General features: G+C 44.7%; 2 protein-coding genes across 2 annotated transcripts in view; one reads left to right on the forward strand and one right to left on the reverse strand.

The window, feature by feature from the left end:
* Positions 1-21,195, forward strand: part of PRKCE (protein kinase C epsilon) — a 311,931-nt gene that overhangs the window by 227,648 nt on the left and 63,088 nt on the right. The window contains exons 8-10 of the mRNA XM_083494361.1: positions 1,875-1,971; positions 3,294-3,505; positions 6,753-6,926. Of these exons, the coding sequence (XP_083350487.1) occupies positions 1,875-1,971; positions 3,294-3,505; positions 6,753-6,926 (483 nt within the window). The remainder of the gene's footprint in view (positions 1-1,874; positions 1,972-3,293; positions 3,506-6,752; positions 6,927-21,195) is intronic.
* On the reverse strand, positions 17,539-19,421 carry LOC310703605 (putative CENPB DNA-binding domain-containing protein 1). Its single transcript, XM_083495995.1, has 2 exons — positions 19,118-19,421; positions 17,539-18,653 (listed from the first exon to the last, which is right to left on the reverse strand). Exon 2 carries the CDS (start codon positions 18,386-18,388, stop codon positions 17,606-17,608), a length of 783 nt encoding a protein of 260 aa, XP_083352121.1. The 5' UTR covers positions 18,389-18,653; positions 19,118-19,421; the 3' UTR covers positions 17,539-17,605.

A 21,195-nucleotide genomic window follows, 5' to 3' on the forward strand; every position in this document is an offset into this window, starting at 1 on the left:
CTTTTCCCTGGCAAGGAAAGATGCTGTTCTAGGGGGTTGTAGTCACCTAAGTCACCTACTTAATAGACCCAGTGACATTAAGAAACCTGAGTTAGTCATTGTGATTAATAGCAATGTAAAAGCTAGTTGGATACCTCATAGGGTGTGTTGTGCCATCCTGCCAGGTACATAGCACATAGATTTCCCCATATGAACTGACCCAGACCCTGCAATCATCACTTGACGCCTTTCTTTCTTTCTTTGTGTGCCTCCTCTATGGGAGGTCCAGAGGGTGACAACATGTGAACAGCCCTTTTCCGTGGTGGCTCCGTGTTTGTGGAATGCTTTCCCCAGGGAGGCCTGCCTGGTGCATTCGTTACACACTTTTAGGCACCAGACAAAAAGTTCCTCTTCTCCCAGACCTTTGGCTAATTACGCAATCGGTGGCCTTTTAAATTGTGTGCGGGAGTGTATTGTTTGTTTTTGTGCTTTTTTCTGGGGCACTCAAGGGAATGCAGTACCGACACCGTGTTTTTCTAGAAGAAAAGCACTGGTTAAAAGTGTAGCGCTTACAATAACAACTTCATGGTGAGTACTGGCCCCTTTCTTTCTAGAAGAAAAGAAGTGGTTATTATGTTATGTATTTTTGTGTTTTTATATTGTGAATTGTGATCCTCAAATGAAGGGCAGTACAGCAATTATTATTATTATTATTATTATTATTATTATTATTATTATTATATACTTGAATATAGGAAGATGATGGTTCTATGTGCTCTTGACGTCTACCCAATACGTTTAAAGCACTCTTATACCGCTTTTAACAATTCTGGCTCCCCCTGCAAAGAATCCTGGGAATTGTAGTTGCTTAAGGATGCTGAGAGTTATTAGGAAACCCCACACAGAGCTACCGTTCACACCACCATTAACAAGTCACAGTTCCCAGGATTCTTTGGGGGAAGCCATTACTATTAAAGTGGTATGGCTGTGCTTTAAAGGTGTGGTGTGGTCTTGGGAGGTGTTTTAAATGGGTGGTGGTGGCATGCCCATAAATCTCATGTTCATAATCAGCTGCTTTGCCTCATTCTATCAGCCTATTGCACTTATATTCGTCTGAAGAGACTTACATATATAGTTTCCAGGTGATCTTCTGTCTAGGCAACTTGTGTGACAAGACATTCTTAGGATCCACAGCGTCACATGCCATCAGGCCAGAAATGGGGAACCTCTGGTCCTCCAGGCGATTTTGAACTACAACTTCCATAATTCTTGACCGTTGGCTGGGACTTACAGAAGTGGAGCGCAACAATATGTGAAGGGTCATAGGCTCCCCACTCTCCTTCGAGATCATTCTCCTGACATAAATCATGGAGAATTTAGAACAGCTGCATTTGGCAAGTCAAGCATCTTGCATCTTTTGGCGAGCAAAATGTGGTTGAAATCCACTAAATCTCTTCGTTTGCACAGCTCCTGTGCAGATTTAATTAAACTGGTGTTGGAATGGTGCTCAGTGAATTATGGCCTTTCCTTCTGACACGACACTGTAGAACTTGTGTCAAGAATACTGTACCTTGTTTCAGAAGTTATGGGTTGTTGTTTTGAAAGAGTTTCTATGTGTGGTCTTTCTGTGTATCTGGTAAGCCTAGCAGCATTTACCGTGAACTTCTTCAAACAAGTTAAGATTTCAACACAATAAATGCAAGTTTTTTTCTCTCTTTTAAAAATGAGCTGCTATGCTTGTCAATCTGCAAAGCAGATGGCAATTCAAGGAGGATTTTCAGTCGCCTTCCTCTTTGTGTGCAGAAGCTTTGCTATTTGGAGCTGCGTCTCATAAATGTCATGTCAGAAGAACACCTTGCGATGGTTAAGCATCTCATTTCTCTGTCTATTCTTAGCTTGTCCCAGGTGCAGAATCTCAACCACCGGTTCCTGGATCCTCACCAGGAGACGATGACAGATCAAAGTCGGCACCGACTTCTCCATGTGATCAAGGTTTGCCCCCCTTTATTTTATATTTATGAATATTTTGAATTATTTTGGGGGTCTCGCTGAGCTGCAGCCTTGTAAACAATGTGGCCCCAACATCTCAGATTTAACGAAGAATAGATTATGAAAGAACTGGTGTCATAACATGGCCATATCACACAGATGGGATTGCCATGTGCCTTGCGCTGTCTTTCCTGCTCAGAGCAGAAGGACATGCTAGTTTTGAAGATTCAGGAGAAACTGCTGAAGGCTTTTTTTGGGGCCATCTAGTGAGACACTGTCTTCTACAGAGGTAGCAAAAATGGTGCCCTCCAAATGTTGGTGGACTCCAGCTCCCATCAGCCTTAGCCAGCATAGTCGCTGGGCAGAGATGATGGGAGTTGTCGTACAAAAAAAGACACCTGTAGAAGACACCATATTGGCTGTTCCTGTGACTTGCAGCAGCTTTCCCAGCAGTGGAACATTAACTGGAGATGTTGAGGATGGATCCTGGAGCTTTCCATATGCAAAGTACAATCTTTCTGTCTATCTGGGAGAGGCTGCAGTTTAGTGGTAGAGCATTTTATTTTCATGCAGAAGGTCCCAGGTTCAGTCCCTGGAATTCCTGCATAGGGCTGTCTGAAATCCTACAGAGCCACCACTGGTTGTGTAAATACTTACTTAGATGGACCAAAGGTCTTTTTAATGTAGAGCATCTTCCTGTGTTCCTGTCTGTTTGTTTATCTATCTATCTATCCACACACACACATGTATGTATGTATGCATACATAATAATATTGACATCTGATGCCCTTTTAAAATGTGTGTGGAAGGGGAGATTATTGGGTTGTTGTCGTTTTGTTTTTATTATGTATTTTCTAGATTCAGGTAAGTAGCCATGTTGGTCTGACGCAGATGAGATAAATAAATAAAAAGTTTAAAAACTGTCCAGTAGTGCCTTAGAGACCAACTAAGTTTGTTCTGGGTATAAGCTTTCGTGTGCATGCACAATTCAGATACACACGAAAGCTTATACCCAGAACAAAATTAGTTGGTCTCTAAGGTGCTAATGGACAATTTTTAAATATTTTTTATATAATTTATATGTATTTTCTTTTATATATATATTGTGGTTTTATGCTGTGTACTGCCCTGAGATCTACTGGTATAGCTTGAACTTTGGAACTTGAACTTTGGACTGGCATAGGGCAGTGTAATTTTTTAAATGATGATGCATGTGTCATCCTGATGCAACCAGGATCTTGGTATTGCTGAAGCTTAGCTCTCCCATATCCATGTGTGTGTGTATTAAAATATCTGCCCACTGCTGTCATTTTAAACTTTCACAGAAATCAAAGAGCTTGAAAATAACATTAGGAAAGCATTGTCATTTGACAACCGAGGAGAAGAGCACAGGGGAGGAGCAGCGACTTCGACTGACGGCCAGCTTAACACTCCCGGGGAGAACGGCGAAAACGGAGAGGTCAAAACACAGACGAAGCGCATGGGCCTCGAAGAGTTTAACTTCATTAAAGTGTTAGGGAAAGGCAGCTTCGGGAAGGTGAGCAGTCCTTGATTGCTGCTTGTTTCCACTGTGCGCATTAAATACAACAACATACAGTACTGGTAGGAAGAAACAAGGCTGAGACATGGTTGAAGCTTATGGCATATCTGTGTTTGCATTCACGCACACCCTCCTCCGGTGGTCATAGGGATTACCAAATCTATGCCAGTAGGGCTTCAGCAAATTTAAAAGCCGTGCATCAATTCAATCATGCATTGGGGCTTGGAGGTTTAGGGGTAAACCTGTTTCATGGCCTGATTTGAAAGAGGGCCAGTCTGGATCACCCGTAAGTTTCCAGATCACCCAGATTATGGCTGTGTAAGGGATCTGAATTCTTAGTAGAATAATAATTATAATAATATAAATATATAAATAAATAATTTATTATTGGTACCCCGCCCATCTGGCTGGGTTTCCCCAGCCACTCTGGGCGGCTCCCAACAGAATTAAAAGCACAATAAACCATCAAACATTAACAACTTCCCTAAACTCTGGCCACTACAGCTCACTGTCTCTCGCTACCTCAGTTACCTGGCACAGAATCTCTTGCACAGTACAGTGGTACCTCAGGTTACAAACACCTCGGGTTATAAACACTTTGGGTTACGAACTCCGCTAACCCAGAAGTAGTACCTCGGGTTAAGAACTTTGCCCCAGGATGAGAACAGAAATCGTGCTGTGGCAGCGGGAGGCCTGATTAGCTAAAGTGGTACCTCAGGCTAAGAACAGTTTCAGGTTAAGAAGAGACCTCCGGAACGAATTAAGTTCATAACCAGAGGTACCACTTTACCTTTTTGGTCCATGCACTGACCCCATAAACTTGATTGCACCAGCAGTCCTGTCAAGCCATGTCTCAGGCTGCTAATTCTGAGCTGCTTGATGCTGTGGATTCTCAAGTATATCAGAACAATGCGGGGGAACAGCTGTGTGGTCCAGAGGTAGCTATCCAGATATTCTTCAGCTACCATTCCTATCAATCTTGGTCAGCATGGCTAATGGTCAGTGATTGTGGGAGCTGTAGCCCAAGAACATCAAAGGATAACACAGGGGATTTAGATGCAGAAGGCCAAGGTTTAAATCTCTGCTTAGCTGGTTGCCGCTGCACATGTGATAGTTTCTTGGGCTGCTTTACTTCCATTGGTGGTTCTTGGAATAATTTAGAAAAGAACTGGTACCACCCATGCCCTGAAAAATGGCATAGAAATTATTGCCAGCGATGTATTTTCTCTGTGGCGCTGAACAAGTGTCTCTTTTTTAAGTTGGCTCGTTTTTTTGTTTTTTAAAAAAGTCAGTGCTGAATTGTTTGTTAAGTTGAAAGTGTGGCTGCCAATTGAAATGATCAGCGGCAGTTGGTGTCTTCTGTTGAGGCACTCGACTGAAAAAGCACTCCATAGGGAGGCTGACATTTATTCTCCCTCAAGGTGATTCCTGCTCTGGATGCCCTGATTTTGCAAGTCAGATAATTTGCTTTTTCAACTTGCCAGCCATGCAGACTCAACAAGGCATGTAAATGTTAGGCTGTGTTTGCTCGGACTCCTGCTGTTCCGCCGTAAGGAGGAGTTGCAGAGGTGACTTTAAAGTGGCAACATCAAATCCCATTCGGCTCTAGATGCGGCCCCTTGCTCAGCAGCGTTAGGTGGAAACAGTCTGAAATTCGAAGTGACAACAGAGCCAGGATGCGTGCAATTCTAAAGCCTGAGTGAGGCACACTAAAAAAAATTCACTGGGCAAAAACTACAAGAAACAAGTGCATTGATAATCTGGATTTCATTTATGCCTGAAAAAACAGATCCACGTTTTGCATTGCTGATTCTTGCTGCAAACATGTAGATCAGTCTTGGGGAACCTTTTCAAGCCCAAAGGCTGCATTCTCTTTTAGCAAGCCACCATATCCTACACGCCAGTGGTGGGCAGGACTCAAAGCTAATTTGGGCAAGGCAAGCAAAGGTGGATTTTAGCTTTGTTTCTACACACATCCTTCGCTATCATCAGTTCATGAAAGCAAGGCTCATTGCTTAAATAAGTAAGTAAGTAAGTAAATTTTTATTTATTTATACCCTGCCCTCCCTGGCCAAGACCGGGCTCAGGGCAGCTAACATCAAATGTCAAATACATTAAAACACAATCAAACAATTGATTAAAATACAGTTTAAAAATTAGAATCCGGATGAAATTAAATGACTGCATTCCAACCAGGCAAAAACAACTCTAGGATGGTTCAAAGCTGGGATGGTTCAAAGCTGTTGCCTGGGGAGTTTCCTGAGGGCCAGATAGAGAGGCCTGGGTAGCATTTCAGGCTGGAACTGTGGCCTAGTGTGTATCTCTCCTCCATGAGGCCTAGTCTTCCTAGCCTCCTGAGGAACCATAGTTCTTGTGGTGCTGGAGACAGGCTTTTTGGAGGCTCTGGATCACACACACACACACACACACACACACACACCCCTTACAATTTCTGACCACTAAAGAGAGGGGAAATCCTTTTATAGGAAAATCTAAAAACTAGGAAAACTCGACTTCTCCACTTGCCCCCTTGAAATTTTTATCTTATCCCCTGCCATTTCTCCTCCAGCAGGTCCCAGGGTGGGTGACAACCATCTACAATTCAGAATTAAAAGCAGTTAAGACAAACTGCAGCCACAGGAATAGGGTGGACCCCGAACAGACGCATTTCAGGGGTAAAGAAGGGTCTCTTCAGCATTCTTCAAAAGCTGTACAGCGAAGAAGCCAAACGCACCTCTGTGGGGAGGAAATTCCAAAACTTAGGGGCAGCCACAGAAATTGCCTTCTCCTGGGCTGCAACCCCCTGAACTTCTGAGGGTGGTGAAACTACCAAAATGGTTCCCTCTGCTGAGCTTAATGTTTGAGAAGGTCTGTAGGGAAGGAAGTGGTCTTTCAGATACTGTGGAAAAAGGCATTTTGCATCAAGATTGTCTGCTGTGTGTGCCTCTCCATTCAGTGAGTTTTATTTAGTGGGCACTAAAGAGATCATTTTGTCAGCGGAAGCATCTTTCCTTGCCAAATGGAATGATCGCTCATCTCTTTTCCTCACACGATATTCTGGGAGTTCCCCCAACCCTCTAGAGCCGATTTGTGGGGAGTGGGGATTCCCATTGCGCTAACGGGAATTGTTGTGCTGGCTTCCACTAGTGCAAAACTTCCATTTAATTTCTCTTTTTAGCTACTTTAGTATGTGAACTACTTGCTCTTTGCCGTGTGTAAAAGTGCAGTTGCCTCTTTGTTGCAGGTCATGCTAGCCGAGCTAAAAGGCAAAGATGAAGTATACGCCGTGAAAGTCTTAAAGAAAGATGTCATCCTACAAGATGATGACGTTGACTGTACAATGACAGAAAAACGGATTCTGGCGTTAGCACGGAAGCATCCTTACTTAACACAGCTCTACTGCTGCTTCCAGACCAAGGTAGGTTCTATAAATCTATCACCAGACTTGAGGAACCAAATTTTCGCAGAATCTGGCCTGTGTGTCAGTACATGAAAAGTGCAGCTGAAATACATAGCACTGTAAGCCAGAACCCCTTCTTGGCTTCAACAGAATGAATTTGTACCTAGCAAGGTGATTCTGTGGACAGTTAGATAAAAGAAAGAATAGTACATGGGTAGGCAAACTAAGGCCCTTCTCAATCCAGCCTGCGGATGGACCAGGAATCAGTGAGTTTTTACATGAGCAGAATGTGTGCTTTTATTTAAAATGCATCTCTGGGTTATTTGTAGGGCATAGGAATTCATTCATTTCCCTCCAAAAAATATAGTCTGGGCCCCCACAAGGTTTGAGGGACAGTGGACCGGCCCCCTGCTGAAAACGTTTGCTGACCCCTGGAATAGTATGTTTGCAGCTCACAGGGCAATACATTTAAAATGGGATGCTTTGTTCAGGGGAGAAAAAAAATAGTTTAAACCGAACAGCATATGAAAACAAATTGAAGCAACTGGATCCTGTTTATGTCAGATGAAAGATGATTAAGAAGCGCTTTTATAGGGATGCGTGAGGAATTTGATCTCTGGATTTCTCTGCAAAATGACCTGATCTACGCCAATCAGAGTAATGGCCGCTTTGGAACAGCTATCCATTGGATTTCTCAGGTTGCAGTGCATTTCTTGGCAGTTTAAATATATCAAAATACATGTTTAAATATACATTTCTGAGAGAATCGAACAGATTTAAATATGTACTCTAATATGGCATATGAGAGGGATGTGAAACATAGGATGGAATTATGGCTAATAACGTTTGAAAGTGACATGGAGTGGAAATATCCAGATTCTTCCTTCTCTAGAGCTGTGTGCTCTCAAATATTTAAATAATATTACATTTAAATGACAGGAAGGAAGATTTAAAATGTTGGGGGCAAGCCAGATATCTTTTGCTAAATCCAATTAAGGACAACAAAATAAGATTTACTGTATTTTTCCATGTATAACACCCCACCCCCCTATTTTTTGGGACTCAAAATTAAGAAAATGCACTATGCGCTATCCATGTATATTTAGGAAAAAATATAGTCTTATACACGGAAAAATACAGTAATTGTGACTTGCTTGAAGCCCCAGTGATTTAATGGTGACTTAGTCATGACTACGTTTTATTGGATTATGATGATTTTTATTATTATTATTATTATTTTGCTGGGGTTGGGAAGAGAAATTCAACGTGTAAATTTTTGCAAGGGACAGTTGGGTATTTCCTTCACTTAAAGCAGTGATGTGAAACCTTGCAGATGCTTTGCTTGACTCCAACTTCCATCAGCCCCAGTAAGCATGGCCAATGGTCAGGGATGAAGGAAATTGTAACCTAGCTACCTTTGGAGATAGACCTTTGAAGGGGAGGCTAATTATTTGAGAATGCGGTCTTGGTGGAATGCATATTCTCTTGAAATACCTTACAGTAGGATGCTTGGGGGATTGGATAATCTGTGTTTTGAGGCAAAATACATTTTACAGAAGTACAGTGGTACCTCGGGTTACAAATGCTTCAGGTTACAGACTCCGCTAACCCAGAAATAGCACCTCAGGTTAAGAACTTTGCTTCAGGATGAGAACAGAAATTGCATGGCGGCAGCAGGAGGTGGTACCTCAGGTTAAGAACAGTTTCAGGTTAAGAACGGACCTCCAGAACTAATTAAATTCTTAACCCGAGGTACCACTGTATCTTCATAGCAATTTTCATTGTGAATACTTGTGCAGACTTAGGTTAAGAAAATCACAGATTAATGTGCAAATGGGATAGAACAGATTTATGAATGAGCAAATGTGGAAGTACAGGGGGTTAGAAAATTGTAGCATCACAGAATTGTAGAGTTGAAAGGGACCCCGAGGCTCGTCTTGTGCAACCCTCTGCAAGGCAGGAATCTCAACTAAAGCATCCATGATAGATGGCCATCCAACCTCCAAAGAAGGAGGGTCCGCCACTTTCTGATGGAATCCGTTCCACTGTCGAACAGCTCTTACCACCAGAAAATTCTTCTGTATTTTTAGTTGGAATCTCCTTTCTTATAGCTTGAATTCAGTGGATGAACTGATTCATTCCTTCCAAACATTCTGGTCATTGGTGCCAAGATGTTGTCTTTTGTAGAATGCGGCACTCTCTTTTCTGTATGTGAACATTTAAATGGGATTTGTTTCCTTTATTTTACAGTATGCAGAGCATGCTTTAAAAACCAAAACAAAAAAACTATAATGCTGCTTTGCCAAATAGATGGTTTTTTTTAAAGCCAACGATTTTAAAGTCCACCAACCAATTCTCTTGTGCAACCTCCATTGTAATGAGCAGTGTTGGTTTTTTAAAAGGACTTTTAAAATATATGTCCTGTGTTGCCTTTAAAGTGCCAGAAGGTGGCACTGAAGATACAGAAAGAAAGGGGGAAACCAACTCCCCCCCCCCGCAAAAAACCCCCAATTACTTTGGTTCTGTCTCTCTAAAGGAAATGAGGTGGTTACATAACTTCATACATGCAGTAGGAGCTGCAATGTAATCGATTTTGAATTCTCTTTTAAACTATTCCAAAAGACAAACACAGGCAGATCTTGCTGCTTCTACATAGCACACATTTGCTTATTTATTTGAACCCATTTATGAGTCTCTTCCCATAAAATACCTCAAAGCAATTTCACAGTAAAAGCATCAACAATGAAAAAAGAACTCCATATGTAAAAATAACCTAAAACAATTTCACATGTGATAACAATTCCAATACCAATACAGATTAGATGTCTCTCAGTGGCAAAGTGCATATTTGCATGTATTATGTATGCCCTGACATAAGTTATAGCAGCTCTTAGCTTGTTTATAAGATTTCTCACCCCACACCCTTCACTACAAGGTCCCAGGGCTGAAGAGTTTGGATATCCCGCCTTTCACTTCCTTTAAGGAGTCTCAAAGCAGCTAACAATCTCCTTTCCCTTCCTCCCCCACAACGAACACTCTGTGAGGTGAATGAGGCTGAGAGACTTCAGTGTGACTAGCCCAAGGTCACCCAGCAGCTGCATGTGGAGGAGCGGGGAAGCGAACCCGGTTCACCAGATTACGAGTCCACTGCTCTTAACCACTACACCAGGGCAGGTTACAATAACATCATGCACCATCTTTAAAAAAAAAACAGGAGAAAACCAGAACACTTGTAAAACAAGTAAAACCAAATTCAACAGTTAAAGTCAATGTCACAGTTGCAGACTTAAGAAAGAGAAGTTTCTTCTAACTACCAACATCAGCTCTCATGCTGCCAGCTGCAAGAAATATTCCTTGAGATGGAAAACATGCCATCGATAACCTTTATACCTTCACCAAATCAGCTCCTGTAAAATGAGTTCTTTCTGCATCCTGTTAGCATTGAAAACCAACCAATGCAATTCTTTTTCTTTCTTTTCCAATGTAGGCTTCCCATTTAGGATTTCTGGTATGAAATCCGCCTTCTGGATTGCAGGCAAAAGAATGTCACAAAAGCATGCAAATAATCCAGTGCTTGGTTAAGTTTAGTGAAGTTGCATTTCTAAGCTGTGAGGGTGAAGGGGTACCCTAATCAGAGCATTGAAACCTTCACTTAATCCACGGCTTTGTTTCATCTGTCCTCGCAATGGCGAGATCCCCCACGTAGAATTAACAACCATAACTTCATATTTTCATAGAGCTTTATTGGGGTTTATAGGACTTTACGTGCATACGCTCAGACATCTTTACTGCAGGCATTATTGTGCAGTATTAGCCCTCTTTCTGCAGACTGGGACTTGAGACTCACTTTGAGATACTTTGGCTTGGATAGCCAATGAAATAGTTGCTGAGTAGCTTCGTTGGTTAGAGCGTGGTGCTGATAACACCAAGGTTGCAGGTTCGATCCCCATGTGGGGCAGCTGCGTCTTCCTACATTTCAGGGGCTTGGATGATCCTCAAGGTACCTTCCAGCTCTACATTTCTACGAGTCTAAGGATGCACATTTTGTGCTCATCTCCTTGCCATTGTGCTTCCAGGGAGAGATACGCACTTTTTGTTTAAAGCTCATATGAAGAAAAAATTGCTATCCATTATAGGCGCTTTCCTGAAAACCAGCTGAACCTGTTTGAATAGAGGCAACAGTGGGACTAGAGGAACAAGTGTGTGTTGACCTCCCTTGAGTCACTTTCAGCAGTCCTAAAATCTTATTGTCTGTCAGGTAGGAAGCAGCATCCCTGACCATTGGCCATGCACTCTGGGAACTTAAGGAAGCTGGAGTCCAACAATGTCTGGAGGCCCATGGGTTGTCCATCCCTAAAAAAGTAAAGGGACCCCTGACCGTTAGGTCCAGTCGTGACCGACTCTGGGGTTGCGGCTCTCATCTCGCTTTATTGGCCGAGGGAGCCGGCGTACAGCTTCCAGGTTATGTGGCCAGCATGACTAAGCCACTTCTGGCAAACCAGAGCAGCGCACGGAAATGCAGTTTACCTTCCCGCTGGAGTGGTACCTATTTATCTATTTGTACTTTGACGTCCTTTCGAACTGCTAGGTGGGCAGGAGCAGGGACCGAGCGACAGGAGCTCACCCCGTCATGGGGATTCGAACCACCAACCTTCTGATCGGCAAGTCCTAGCCTCTGTGGTTTAGCCCACAGCGCCATCCATCCCTAGAACGATGCAATATTGGATGCTCTGAGGCATTCTGGGAAATGTTAAACAGCAACTTATAGCTCCCTGCTGACTTGCTGGGCGCCTAAGGCAGATCCAGTGCTTGTGGACTTAGCCAGGATGCTGGGGGCCCCATCATCTGGCCTGTGTGCTGATGCCCTAGTATGGCCACACCATGTAGGTACCATTTCATACTACAAACTTGGCAGGCTCTTTTTTTTCTATATAAAAAAAGAAAGACAAATATGTGTATCAGTCTCTTCCACAATCGCGATAAAAGAGTTATTTAATTTCCCTTGCTTTTATTGAGCAAAAGAAGAAGAAGAAATGTCTCTGGAGTTGTAATTTGCAGATCCCATTGACAAAATATGCCCTGGCAACTTTCCAGTGACTGATTTGGGGACAGCAGTCTAAATTTCTCTTATAATAGTGGCTTGAGGGGCAAAACGTGTCATTTGTGATTTAGAGTGCCAATTAACCTGACTGTGGCTGGTCAGTCTTATATTTGTCTGGGCCTAATCAATGGTTTGTAATTCATTTTAGCTGATCGTCTTCTGTGTGGGTTGCTAAGCAGCTAAACCTGTTGTGCAGATTCTGCTGGATGAGTGTAATCTACTTAAGGTGCATTTACATTGTCCAATATTACTGCTGCGTGTCACGTTAGAAGTTTGCAAGGGTCATATTTCATATTCTGCACCCCAGTGGAGGCCATTTGTGATTGCCAGATGTTGGTATGAAAGCGTTTTTTGGTGTGGTTTTTTCGTGAGATATCTAATTAGACCTGCAAATACACTTTGATTTAAATATACCCACCAAACTTTTCCTAATTTACAAAATATGATAAAATACTGAATGATGCATGGCAATGAGGAGCTGTGCATCTTTCACTCAGTGCATACAATGCATGACATGCTGGTGCCACTATAATCCTTATAAAACTAGTAATTTCAACTAGCATTTCTTCTTGCTACTGGAAATTCACCCAAGGCTAATTCGCAGAGGAAATTCAAGAGCACAACAGTATGTCTTGTGTTTGGTTTTGCTTGTTGTGTGCTGGAGATAAACATTGTGTTCTGAGTTTTGACTTACGTGTAAAAAATAATACCGTGGTACCTCGGGTTACATACGCTTCAGGTTACCTATGCTTCAGGTTACAGACTCTGCTAACCCAGAAATAGTGCTTCAGGTGAAGAACTTTGCTTCAGGATGAGAACAGAAATCGTGCTCTGGTGGCGCGGCGGCCACAGGAGGCCCCATTAGCTAAAGTGGTGCTTCAGGTTAAGAACAGTTTCAGGTTAAGAATGGACCTCCAGAACGAATTAAGTACTTAACCCGAGGTACCACTGTAATCCTCCCGTTCAAATTTTTCTAGTGATCAGGGGCGCTTTGATGTGTGCTAAATTTCAGATTTCAGATTGCTATAGAAATATTCTCCTTTGTCGCACTTTTCTCTTTGTTAAGGGAAGTGCAGAGCTCAGGAGATCTAAGAGGGCAGCCCCTACTATTTCCTCCCTGGGTGTGCGGTGGTGGGAGGAGGAAACCAGCAGCACCTCTTGTTCACCATAAGGCCACTCTAGAGGTGGCAGGCGGGGGGGGGGGCGAGTGGAGCCTGCCAAGCAGGTAGCAAATTCAGCCTCCAGGGAGCACATCACTGCCACCATGGCAGCAGCAATGCATTTCTGTGAGGTGGAATAATAATAATATAATAATTTATTACTTATACCCTGCCCATCTGGCTGGGTTTCCCCAGCCACTCTGGGCAGCTTCCAACCGAATATTAAAAACAATACAGTGTCAGACATTAAAAACTTCCCTAAACAGGGCCACCTTCAGTTGTCTTTAAAAAGTAAAATAGTTGTTTATTGCCTTGACATCTGCTGGGAGGGCGTTCCACAGGGCAGGCGCCACTACCGAGAAGGCCCTCTGCCTGGTTCCCTGTAACCTCACTTCTAGCAGTGAGGGGAACCCCCATAAGGCCCTTGGCGCTGGACCTCAGTGTCTGGGCTGGATGATGGGGGTGGAGACGCTCCTTCAGGTATACTGGACTGAGGCCGTTTAGGGCTTTAAAGGTCAGCACCAACACTTTGAATTGTGCTCGGAAACGTACTGGGAGTCAATGAAGATCTTTCAGGACCGGTGTTATATGGTCTCGACGGCCACTCCCAGTCACCAGTCTAGCTGCCGCATTCTGGATTAATTGCAGTTTCTGAGTCACCTTCAAAGGTAGCCCCACGTAGAGCACGTTGCAGTAAGTAATCTTCCGCCACTGTGGATCCTGCCACTTGAGGCTGTCATCTCACCTTGCCTCATGGCTGCGCCGGCCCTGGATGTGGAACAGGCAGCCTCCCTGTATATATATAGGTAGCTTGTCAAAACAGTTTTGGGTTAGGGTTCATGGGCTTCTTTTTGCTGTCTGTGTTGGCCTAATTTCTGGAAGTATGGGTGTCATGGCTGGGAGCTCGATGAATTGGCTTTCTAAAAAATAAAAAAGCCTGCCTGCCTGCCTGTAATAATTAAAGGAAGAAAGACATTGGACCACCACACTGTGAACTTTTATGAGTTTGTGCATTTCAGAAGCAAACAGAACAGCCCTGCAGATGAAGTTGTGGTAGCTCAGGAGTTTGGGAACTTTCCTAAGCAGTATGGCAAAGTTGAGTAAATGTTGAACGTTCCTATTGTCCTGCAGACAGAAGCCCCCGTTGTGTCCAGATTGCTGACCTGATTTTGAGAGAGTGAGAGGGAAACTTGCTGATATGCTGCACTGTCATTCCGAGCTGTCCTTGGAAAATTATTAAAGCCCTGTTAGCTCACTGAAGCTCCATTGTTCTCAGCAGTCCCTCAGCAGTGTTAACTGGATATACTCTCCCCGGAAAATACACAGCCAGCATAGGCATCTGATCATTAAGGCAGAGTGGTGGAGAGCTCAAGATGTCAATGAGCAATCTGAGCTCATTCTCTGTAGGTTCTTTTGAAGCTAGATTGATGTTGATGCAATACATAAAAGTAAGTCCTATGTCCAAGTGGGGCTGCTCTAAATGGTCCCTGATTTGGGAGGCCTGGCCTGACTCCCCAAGTAATTTTTATCCCTCCCCTTACTCTCGGCAGCAGCAGAATTAAAAACAAAACCGGTTTAATGTAGGCACAGTGCTGGAGTGGGTGGAGCCTAGCTTCCTAACTAGAATGCAAAATAATTCCACCCTGCTCATCAGATCAATCATTGAATGAGTGAAGGGGATGATAACCGTGTTGTTGTTTTTAAAGAAAACAGATTTGATTGCACATACCACACCTAACATAGGGATGCGGGTGGTGCTGTGGCTTAAACCACAGAGCCTAGGACTCATAGGCGCCGACTCCATGGGGCCTGAGGGGGCCCGAGCCCCCTCAAAAATTCGTTTGGGGGGGCTCTGCCCCCCCAATAATCTCGGGCGCCCCTCCAGCAGAGCGCCACCGCCGCCCCTCCCCCAGCCCAAAATGCACAGGGTCGGGCTGCATGCCTCCTGCCCTCCCTCCCGAGCAAAAGCTCCACCCAATTTCCTTCGGAGCTGATTAATAGGCGCAGCACGCTCTCCCCTATTCGCTCACGAGGAGGCGGCGCCACTTTATCTGCATATTCATGAGCTCATTTATTATTCATGAGCTTTCGCGGGCTCCCCCAATATTTTTTATAAGTCGGCGCCCCTGCTAGGACTTGCCGATCAGAAGATTGGCAGTTCGAATCCCCACAACAGGGTGAGCTCCCATTGCTTGGTCCCTGCTCCTGCCAGCCTAGCAGTTTGAAAGCACGTCAAAGTGCAAGTAGATAAATAGGTACTGCTCCGGCGGGAAGGTAAACGGCATTTCTGTGCACTGCTCTGGTTTGCCAGAAGCGGCTTAGTCATGCTGGCCCCATGACCCAGAAGCTGTATGCCGGCTCCCTCGGCCAATAAAGCAAGATGAGCACCGCAACCCCAGAGTCATCCGCGACTGGACCTAATGGTCAGGGTTCCTTTAACTTTACCTTTATCTTTACCACATCTAACTTGCTGTTATAATGTGTTTGACTCTGAGTGAATCCTGGTGTGAGGATATGTTATCCATTATAAATTAAGGCATTATACAGGTGATTGATACTCCTGAGACTGGGAGTGTCAGAGTTGAATGTCTCTTCTCCCTACCTTTCTTCAGCACCCCTTGCAATAGATAACATCATCATCATCATCATCATCATCATCATCATCAAAGAATTGTTAAGTTATCTCCCTATTTCTGTGCTCCAAACCCTGCATTCACTTACCATTGGTTTGGTTTGGTCATTTGTTTGTCAACTTTCTATTCCACCCTTCATCACAGGTTGGTTTACAGTATAAAAACACAAAGATACCTACCATAGTAACAAACAAAAACAAGACACACACACACCCCAATCCAGCTTCTTCATACAATCGGTTCAGACCCAAAGTTTCCACTGAAATAGTTTGGGACATTGAACTTTTACTTCCACCACCACTGCTAAGTAGTAACTTTGTTCTATTGCCAACCTTCCTTGTTTGAAAACAATCTATGAAAGGTAACCCCTTGACGATGCAATCCATTGCAAATTGCACAGATTTCACCAGACCGGTCATTTGATCACCATTTAGGCTAAGTCCTGAACAAAACCCTTTCTTTGTGATTAAAGTGTAGGATTAAGGATATGATTCCTGCTCTTCTTTTCTACCAGTGCCGTTCTCTAGGCTTAAGCTCCTAAGGTGGAGACCTTACAGAACGGGGGCTAAGTTTTTTTGTGGAGAATTGTCAATGTCTCCGGCTGACCAGACGGGAACGTTTCACCAAAAATAAAAATCTATATAATTATCCATTGAACTGGAGACCTACTAAGGCAAATAAACTAGACCTAAGCAATAAGAGAGAGATGCTGCTTCAGCCTGCAATATATGGCTTTCTTACACTTTGCATCGCTTAGTATAAGCACAGCTATGAGGGCTCCCTTTTGGGCACATGGAACAAGGTAGGGTCTTTGCCCTTTAGGCCTGGCCATCACATCACACTATGACCTAGAGGTTCATCTAGAGCTACAGTCTGGTATGTAGGAAGGGCTGTAGCTCAATGGCAGAGCATCTGCTTTCCATGGAGAAGGTCCCAGGTTCAATCTCTGGCATCTCCAGGTAGGACTGGGAATGTCAGTGTAGACATTACTGAGCTAGATGGATGAATGGGCTGATTCAGTTTACTGCACTTGCTATGTTCCTAAGAGCATTGCATTGCTGGACCAAAGGCCAGCATCCTGTTTCCCACAGTGGCCAACCAGCCGCTGATGGGAAGGAGGACATGAATCCTACAGGTAGAATATAGGCATCGTGAAACAGGGAGAAAAATGGATATGTATGTTTGTTGTAACACCGGAGTGGACCTGGAGACTTCAGGTTTGCAGGGTCAATTTTGTATTTTAATTGAACCCTGCGATCCACCAATTGCAAAAGACATGCTTTTAAAATGAAACAACATGGGGCAATTTCCATAGTATTGTAGAACTGGAAGAGATGCAGGGCAGGAATCTCAACTAAAGCATCTATGTCAGACGGCTCTCTATTCTCTGCTTAAAAAACCTTCAAGGAAGGAGAGTCCACCACCTTCTGAGGGAGTCCATTCCACTCTCAAACAGATTTTACCATTAGAATGTTCTTCCTCACGTTTAGTCGGAATCTCCTTTCTTATACAGTGGTGCCCCGCAAGACGAAATTAATTCGTTCCGCAAGTTTTGTCGTCTAGCGAATTTTTCGTCTTGCGAATCACGAAATCCCATAGGAATGCATTGAAAATCAATTAATGCGTTCCTATGGTCAAAAAAAGTCCAAACAAAGCCAAATTTGGTACAACAACAGTTTATTAACTGCTCTTTAAAGTCACACATACTGTAAAGAGAAGTTCAAAAATTGAAGGGAAAATAAATTAACTTTATAAACATGACAGAAAAACATTTAAAAATCAACAAAGTGTACAGTACATTTTCTAAGACTCTGGGGGACAACTCGAAGAAGGTTCCTCTTCCACTCTTTGCTTCTTGCTGAAGAACCTGTCCATGGTCTGCTGCTTCATCCGCCTTTTCAGCACCTCCCTGAAAGGCGACATGACCCTCGTATCAAAAGTGTTCGCAAGGTCACGTGCCACGTGCTTGTCAGGGTGGTGCCGCTGTGCAAAAGCCTGCACATCCTTCCACTTCAGGCAAATGTTCCTCAGTTCTTTGGAGGACAGCCGTTCCTCAGTTGCTTCCTCCTGGAACTCCGCTGCAAAGTCTTCAGCTGCAGGAACATCAGAACTGGCAGCCTCTCCATGCCTGACCACGCTGTGGATGCCAGATCTTGTCTTGAACCGTTCAAACCAACCTCTGCTTGCCTTGAAGACTTCTGGCTCGCCTGAGGTTCCTGGCTGTTCCCGGATGAGGTCAGCGTGCAAGGCCTTGGCCTTCTCACAAATGACGGCCTCAGACACTGTGTCCCCTGCACGCTGCTTCTCTTCTATCCAGATGAGCAGCAACTTCTCGACCTCCTCCAGAACAGCTGGGCGGTTCTTCACGATCCTGGTGACTCCCTTGGCTGCATCAGTCGCCAGGATCTTCTCCCTCATCTTCAGGATGGTCCCGATGTTTGATGGATTCCTGCCGTACTCCCTGGCGATGTCCGTCACACGCATTCCGCCGTCGTGCTTCCGGATGATCTCTTTCTTCATTTCCAGCATCACCTTCTCCTTCTTCCTCTCGCCGGCCACCGCAGCAGCAGTCTTCTTGGGTCCCATGGCAGCACAGCTCTTACCTTCGTAAACTCAGAAAAAGAAAAAAAAATCAGTGATGTGCTTCAAATCCAAAAAATTCAAAAGCACCCAGCCACCCACCACACAGAAATTAAAACCCAGAACCAAGTCCTTGAATCCCAAAAACCCCAACCCAAAATCCAAAACCCCCCAAAAAAGTTTTAAAAGTTTAACTTACCAAATGGATGCAAGAGAAGTTCTGGAAAAGCTTCAACAATCAATCACCGAAGTCTTCAGAAACCTCAAATGGCTGCAAAATAAGTTTTGGAAAAGCTTCAAAAATCACCAATGCCTTCAAAAACCTCAACTGTTCCCACAGACACCCACCCACCCACCACACAGAAATTGCAAACCCCTCCCCAACTGCTCCCCCAGCCCCTCCCCAACTGCTGCAAACCCCTCCCCAACTGTTCCCCCACCCAGACAAAAAAAAATTTCAAAAAATAACAACATGGCTCAATGGTCCCAGATTCCTGCAGAAACCTCTCCAACTGTTCCCCCAGCCAGCCAGCACTCAGAAATTCAAACTCAGGAAATTTTTTTTGAAAACAAACAAACTGGCCCAATGGTCACAGAAAATCATAAAAATTCCCAAAAAAGCCCCACAAGCTCCCAGATTATCGCAAATCGCCCCACAACACCAAGTCCTTGAATCCCAAACACCCCAACCCAAAATCCAAAACCCCCCAAAAAAGTTTTAAAAGTTTAACTTACCAAATGGATGCAAGAGAAGTTCTGGAAAAGTTTTGGAAAAGCTTCAAAAGTGAGCAAAGTCTGAGAAAAGGCTGCAAAACCACGTGCTAACAGTTGCTCCTCGAAGTCAAGTCGCAACTGCAGCTGTTCAAGCTAAGCACCCTTTGTTTTAACGGTTTTAAGAAAAAGGAAACAAAGTCACGAGACGTTTTCGTCTTGCGAAGCAAGCCCATAGGGAAATTCGTCTTGCGAGGCAACTCGAAAACGGAAAAACCTTTCGTCTAGCGAGTTTTTTGTCTTGCGAGGCATTCGTCTTGCGAGGTACCACTGTAACTTGAAGCCACTGGTCTGAGTCTTAACCCCCGGAGCAGGAGAAAACAAGCTTGCTGCATCCTCCATGTGACAGCCCTTTAGATACTTGAAGACGGCTATCTCATCTCCTCTCAATCTCCTCTTATCCAGGCTAAACACAACCAACTCCCTCAACTGCTCCTCATAAGGCTTGGTGGCTCTGTGCATGTTCCAGCTTGTCAATATCCTTAAATTGCAGCACCCAGAACTTGACACATCATTCCAGGTGTAGTTTGACCAAGGCACAAGAGAGTAGTACTATGACTTCCCTTGTTCTGTGCACAAAGGAAGTGTCTGTTGATGCAGCCTAGAAGAGCATGAGCCTCTTTTTTTGCTGCTGCATCGCACTGTGGACTTATTTAAAGCTTGTGGTCTAAGACCCCTAAGTCCTTTTCACATGTTCTGCTAGTGCAGGGGTCGGCAACCCGCGGCTCCGGAGCTGCATGTGGCTCTTTTACACCTTTGCCGCGGCTCCGGGTGCCTCTTCCCTCATGGTGCAGGGAGCAAGGAAGAAGAGGAGGGCGGCGGCGGCAGGAAGGCGCGCCAGGGTGCAGCGGCGGTTCTCCCCTCAGGTGGACGCGGCTGCCACTGCCACCGCCGGCCACACGCAGGCGCGCTCCCTTTCGCCGTCTGCAGCCTGCCCGCCCTCAGGCCCCGCGCCGCGTGACGTCGAGAGCCGCCCACCCAGGCCACACTCTCCTCAGCCCTACTTGCGAGGCACCTGAGGCAAGGGAGAGAGAGAGCGCGCGCGCTCGAGGGAAATGGCAGGGCGGGGTTTTTGGGTGGGTGGGTGGGTGGGGTGGCGGTGGTGCTTCGGGATCCTTTTCCGTGCCTTGCTTCTGAGTGGCCGCCAAGTTGAGGGAGAGCACCTGAGGTGAACCACAAAAAACCTCCTGTCAGGGAGGAAGGGGTGAATTACGTCAGTGACGAGGAGGGGGTCCAGAGGTAGCCAACAGGTGCCGTGATGCAGCATCTCGGCCTCAGAGAGAGGCGGGGGAGCATGAGAGCAATTGCAGAGGGAGGGGGGCTGTTAGGCACCAAAATCCTGCATGCGGGATTTCCCCCCTTCTCTCGTGCCTATGCAATTCCTGCCCTTCCCCGTCAAGATTTGCTGCAGAGACAAGCAAATGAAGAAGAAAGGGAAGAGTATTAGCTGACATGTCCCCGGATCCCATGGAAAGCACCACAGATTCCTTTGCTTACCAGCTCTTTTTATTTTAAGTTGGCTTCAAACCTGTAATTGTGTAGGTGTATGTATGTATACATATACACACATAAATATTCATATCTCTTCCCTCTCACCTTCCTTTCACCCAGTTTCTCTGGCACTGGTTTATAAATGCTGCTATGTAGAAATGATGAGAAAGTTGCACCAGCAGAAGGAATGGATATGTGCTGTTAGTAAAAAGAGAGGGAGTTGAACTGCAGGGAGGGACAGACACTTTTCTATGTATTAATTTGTATAATGCCCTCTATGCACATGGTGCTTTGCAAAAAATGGACATGAGAGGTACCATACCCCTCTTTGCTATCTGAAATAGACTCAGGGAAAAGAGAGAGAATGGGGGAAGGGGAAGAATGTGTGGTTATTTACATTTGGCTTGTTTTGCGGCTCCCAGTTGTTTTTTTCCTTCGGAAACGGGTCCAAGTGGCTCTTTTTGTCTTAAAGGTTGCAGACCCCTGTGCTAGTGCAAGGAGTTTTAGCTGCTCCACGCTTTCCTTTCCCTGTGTGCCCCTCTGTGAAATCC

Source organism: Podarcis liolepis, assembly GCF_965112155.1.
Source record: "Podarcis liolepis genome assembly, chromosome: 3".
Lineage (NCBI taxonomy): Eukaryota > Metazoa > Chordata > Lepidosauria > Squamata > Lacertidae > Podarcis > Podarcis liolepis.